This window comes from Anomalospiza imberbis, chromosome 5 (assembly GCF_031753505.1).
Source record: "Anomalospiza imberbis isolate Cuckoo-Finch-1a 21T00152 chromosome 5, ASM3175350v1, whole genome shotgun sequence".
In the NCBI taxonomy this organism is placed as follows: Eukaryota; Metazoa; Chordata; class Aves; order Passeriformes; family Viduidae; genus Anomalospiza; species Anomalospiza imberbis.
This window is the reverse complement of record NC_089685.1, coordinates 39490885-39496884: the sequence shown is the minus strand read 5'-3', so window position 1 is coordinate 39496884 and position 6000 is coordinate 39490885. Positions and strand designations below refer to the sequence as shown.

The following is a 6000-nucleotide window of genomic DNA, read 5'->3' as shown; positions in this document are numbered from 1 at the left end:
TACAGGCCCATCTCTGAAACCTGTCAAGATCCCTCTGGATGGCATCCTTTCCCTCCAGCACACTGGCCACACCACACAGCCGGGTGTCATCTGCAAGCTTGCTGAGATGCACCCGATCCCACTGTCCATGTCCCCAACAAGGATGTTAAACAGCACCAGCCCCAATACTGGGCCCTGAGGAACCCCACTTGACATGCAGAATTAAAAGTTTGTCACAAAAGCAGGTTTTGAGATTTTAGGGCTACACTGATCTCTTGAATATTAATGTTGCACACATACCCTGCATATACTCTTATTCCTCCATCTAAGATTAGGTTTCAACCCTAAGAAAGATAAATAAAACACTCTGTTAGAGAATACACAGCTATGCTACAAACAGAATCAGGCAAACACCTGATGGAAAGCAGGTATATCCTCTGTTCCTTAGGGAGCACAGCAAGATAGATAATGGTCTATCACACTGAAAGAATAACCATGAAGAAAAGTGGTTTTCTTCATCTTGATTACTGTCAGGGATTTTTCCATTGTGTAAACAATAACTCAAAGGTATTCAGGCACCCAAAGCTTTGAGAGCAGACAGCAACTGACTTTGCTTGAATCCAAACTCCTCATATAAACCTCTTGATAGTTATTCTAAGAAGCACATTGCCTCTGTTTTTGCCTGCACAGACTACAAAGTGCACGAGGAGTACTGAAAGAGCCTAAGAATTTGCTGGGGGGGAGGAGGGGGGGGCAATGCAAATTTATTCAGACCCTTTTAAAACAGTAGACAAGCACTTGCGCTAATCCTAGAGATGTGCTTGTTCTTCTAAACTGTTGCAGCAAGTGTTCTCTTGAGATCATAATAAAAATTTAAATTTATCTAGCATTACACAGATACCACATAAAATTAACACTAGTCTGTATACCCTTTGCAATTTCAACTGTGTTCATATTGAACCAGATGGGGCTTGCCCAAATGAGTATCTTTGGGCCATAACAAGGTACTTTTAAGCCCTTGTTTTCAGTGGGAAACTGTGCTTGCTTTGTTTAAACATCATATATGCCTGGTTTTTAGAATCGGTTCTGAAAAAGTGGAAGAACAGAGTCATAAGAGAAATAAAGGATATTTCTTCCCCAAGAACATTTTTTCAAGAGCACGTAAGATAGGGATGACAACACTGTAACACTTCAGTAACAATTAATCATCATGTCTTAGCAGAACATAATATAATAAAACCTATTTTTCTAGGATTTGTGTTCACCTTTTTTCTTTTTATCATCATGTACTTTAGAGTGCCTTTTTGTATCAGATATTATTATTTTTTTCCTTCCACATGCTTAGAAAGGATTTTCTTTCTTTTGATTCCTCTCCTGGGAAAAAAATTCAGCAGCTTGTTAGTTTCCTCAGTACTCTCTGTACAACAAAAGGTAGCATATATGGAAGCCCTCATTTTTCTTTTAGCTCTACTACTCCTGATCTGCAACTTCTACTTAATACCTTGGGCACTAAAGATGTTCAGCAGCTCTACAGATTAAATATACTCAGACCAAATAAATATCAGAATCTCATACTGGAACCATGGAATTAATAGGGACTGGAGTTCTAAAACAGAGTTTAGACAGACATAAAAACAAAATATTTCTTCCAAGTGAATGAATACATCAAGAAAGATACCTTACTTCTCTTGAGTGGCCATGTTTACAAGCTCTCATTATATTTTGCAGAGTGCAACAGAGTAAGATCCATTCCTACTCATGTCTAAGTATTGTCATTATACAATCAATATAAAAATATTTTTTGTTATTCTCATCTTCCATGTGTATCCTCTTTTCTTCTTCCCCCTCTTTATTCTTTAATGCTGTATTTTATTATTTATCTGTTGTCCTTTTTTCTGCATGCCAGTAGTTCATTATACTTTACATATGCTCAAAAACTCTAATAAAAGCACTAAGACATCAAAAATAAGCTTTTCTCTTTTTTAATTAATGGAAAATCTGGAAGTTTACTTAGGCAACCCATTGAAATAAATGCATCAATAAAGAAGTTTCCCACTCATGAAAACAGCACAGTTAACAAAAAACTGCCTAGGAAGTTTTAATTCATTTGGGTACCAAAGTATTTATACCAAACAGATTTGGGCCAGATAATAGTTCTCCAATACAACCCAAGAATTACAGACTGAACCTCAGCAGGGCAGCTGATTCTTAAGCACTGGGAAGTCTTCCACTGGGTTAGAGCACACATATTTTACTTTCAGGGTGACAGGCATTAAGTGCATGCCAGGAAAATGCCTGAATGAAGAAGGGGTTGATAGAAAACTGTCCTCTGCAGGTAGCCCCTACTTAGGCTCTTCTACACTGCTCTATAAATAAGCTAGTCCTGATGACCTGAAGAAGACATAGCACAAAGATCCTATAGAGTCTATGAGCCTCGGTCACAGCACATGCACAGTCAAGATGGCCACGATACACAGAGGAGCCTCACAAAATTTCAGAAAGCTTTAAGCATTCACCCATACAGAGTAACACCACACCTCATCAGAAAACTTCAGGCATCTGTCCATACAAAGTAACATAACACCGCACCACTCTAGAAAGCTGCAAGCATCTGCCCTTCCTAGTCTTTAGCCCAACCTTTTATACCCCTCATGTTCATGCATTGCACCTGTGTGCCCTCTGTTCCCTTGGTGACTGGTCAGTGCACCTGGGCACTCCAGGTCTCTTTACCCTCAATGCTGCTCACCTGCTTTTCACAGCTGTACCCACTGGGGATGAGCCTCGCCCCAGCCCCACTCCCAGTTACCACAAACTGTGTGCCTACAAGCCTCTTGTTTACAATTCAGGTTATTTTTCTGTTTTACTCTGCCCCATCTGAATCCAGAAAAGAAAAAAGTGAGCCTAGTCTGAGACTGCTGATACCAGCCACTAGTAAAATTTGAGGTTATCTTGAGATTAGAAATATCAAGAGAAAGGAAACACAATACCTTAAAAAGAAGAAATATAAATGTTATTTTAAATAATAACCACAGTTATAACGTAACATTTATAACTAAGTCAGATGTTTAGTATTAATAACTGACATAAGGAAGCAATCATATTTATAAAGGGTATATTTATTTCTAAAGATTCAAAGAGGCATTGAACTTTTTTCTTTTGCATCTGAAAAGCAAACATTGTACTTGAGGAATCAATTAAAAATATCAGAATAAAAGGGAGGAAACAGCACTATCAGTTCAGAATTTCCAAACTCTTTGCAATTTGCTTCCACTTAAGAACATAACTGGTTCTTCAGAGCAATAACTGCATAGCATCTTGGGGACTTCACAGGATCAAATAACTTCACAAGTCCAGACCAGGCAATGTTTTCCTGAAAATGATATATGATTGAAGTGCATAAAAATTTGTTTGACTTATAAGCTAAAATATTGTAATAGGTCCACATTTTGAAATACAAAATTGAAAATAAATACAATTATCCTAATGCAAAGCAGGAAAATCACTTATCTAATAAGAAAATGAGGGGAAAGTTTGTTGTGAAAAAAGGATGCCCATAATAGGATCAATTTTAGAGTAATTTAATTATTATTGGTGCTATCAAGTGATAGCTTCCCACCTGCTTAATCAATAAACCTTTGCTTTTTGGTTGAACTAGAGCAAAGAAATTGGTTGAACTAGAGGAAATAAATTAATACTCATTTTATGTTGCACATTCTACTACTGAAGCTAATTAATTGACTTTTCAAATTAATCAGGCTGGCTGGATCTGGTCATCATGCTGCATTTGGCTTTTATAACTTTTATTTTTCATCCTAAACACATTTTGTGAATCATTCTGTACAAGATTAAATCTATGCATATGTTACATTTAGAAAAGGTGAATTAGTGCTATAGGCAGAAAGTGTGATCTCCCATCTTGGAAATCATACAGACTTCAATGCAATTTTTAACTGGTTGGAATTTGGGAAAATACATCATTATTTAACTATTTAAAATTGCCTCTCTGTAAAAATACCAGTTAGAACAAAGACATACATTTACTACTATTCAGTTGTTCCAAGTGCACCGTGACAGAGAATAAAGTGAGTTTTCACTTATGATAAAATGGAGCTGTTAAAATGAAAGGTTTACAGTGGAAAAACACAGCTATTCATAGGATGAGTTTAAACTTTATTTTAAAATTTTATTTTGACTATGGCCCAGAACAGAAGCTGGAAGATGCTACCATTTCCTCCTAGGAAATTACTAGTTGTGTGAAAAATGTTTATAGGTGCAGAAAAAGTATTACCAGTGCTTTCAAGTTAACCAGGCCAAGGTTCAAATCAGTGTTAGAAGAAACTGTGCAATAATGGAAGTCATCATGGAGTAAATGTAGTAGCATTTGCTTATTATATCCCAGATCTATACTTGTAAAATATATCCAGGCTGTATGTTAGTCAAATGTACCTCAGCTGACCCATACAGTTAGAAAAAGTGCACCCTCTCTCATTATCGATCTTAACTAAGAAATAGTAAAAGAAAGTCATAAACATATTGGATCTAATTCAATATTTTTTGAATTATATGTTACAAAGCACATTAACTGAAAGTTCCAGTATTAACAGCACAATATTTGTTTAGCATTTCCAAAATTTTTTAAATTATTAAATATCTCATTATGGTGTATAAAATGAGATTTTATGCATCTTTGACTAATTTATTTTTTACTATCTATTGACTAGTAATTACCATACAATTAAAAGAGCATAAACTTTACTGTTGCTGCTTTGTTGAAAATAAAAACATCTGCTGGGCAAATGTTTATACTAAATGGAATGAATGCTTATACTTTTGCAAATATGATGAGAATAATAATTCTGCAACAGAGACTTTTGGTGTGCACAGTAATAAATTGACTGAAATAGCCTCATTTCAGTGATGTAGCCTTTAGGTATCATAAAAAAGAATGCAAAAATACCTGCTCCTTGAGGTAACAAAGACGATCCAGAAGTATCAAAACTTCTATGCAAGGAGCCAGAACAACCTTCAACTGAAAGAAAGATTAGATGCTATATAATCCTTTTGGGAAAGACAGGCAATACACTTCCAAATGGCTATATATCCTCACAACAATTCCAGGAAGGTCAATCATTTTTTAGAGGTTCTGTTGTACAAATGTTGCCTTGCTAGTTTTCCCTTTGAGACAGACATCTTCAAAACAGATTATATTAAAGATCAAAAATACATGGAATGCCAAAAAGTCAGGGAACTATGTTATTTAGTTGTTTTTCAGACATTGTCCAACAAGAAAATAATATTAAATGTAGCAGAACAATTTTAAAGAGGGAAATAATGAATTTTAATAAAAAAAGGTTTTTATGAAATCACTGCATGGAGACCAGTCTAGATTTAAAAGGAGACTGACATTCCATTTTCCAGTGCAACAGTCCCTCTTGAAAAAGAATCTTCCATGTGTTCACTTTATTACTTTACTTACACCTAATATAGTTCTGGAATAGGACACGCTCCAAAGTATGGAAGGGGGAACTGCTTTGTTTTTTGAGATTGCATACCACAGTGTAAGACAGTCCACCTCCACATAAAACTTAACAGGGCTTTGTTCTAGACTAGCACATATATATGCAAGGTAGTAGTATTAATCCTATAACTTTTACCATATTAAATGCTTCAAGCTCGTTCATTCTGTGCTTGTACTTTTCATAGTAATCCATTATACAGCTGTCTGGGAGCTGCAAGGGATTAAAAAAAGAGATATCAGAGTTACTCTAGTCACTTTTTAAAGGGAACTTTAGAATTAAATATTGTCACACTACAAAATGAAATCTGTTTTGATTTTGAAATTAGCACTTTGCTAATATTTGTAATAATTTTCCAATAGCAGTTTCTCAGTTCTTATTTACAGTAACTGTTCTTCACACAGCATTTTCCAGTGACATGAAATACTGAGATATATCCATTATTCAGAAAAGTCCAGTCATTCTTAAATGAGAAATGCACAGCAAAGTGGAGAGTGGTCAGCAC

General features: G+C 35.5%; 1 protein-coding gene across 2 annotated transcripts in view; it reads right to left on the bottom strand.

The window, feature by feature from the left end:
- Positions 1-3077: 3077 nt before the first annotated feature.
- Positions 3078-6000, bottom strand: part of METTL25 (methyltransferase like 25) — a 46631-nt gene continuing 43708 nt past the window's right edge. For both annotated transcript variants that reach the window (XM_068190324.1, XM_068190325.1), the window contains 3 exons: positions 5634-5708; positions 4937-5008; positions 3078-3349 (listed from right to left, as the gene is read on the bottom strand). In XM_068190324.1, the coding sequence (XP_068046425.1) occupies positions 3251-3349; positions 4937-5008; positions 5634-5708 (246 nt within the window). In that variant the 3' untranslated portion in view covers positions 3078-3250. The remainder of the gene's footprint in view (positions 3350-4936; positions 5009-5633; positions 5709-6000) is intronic.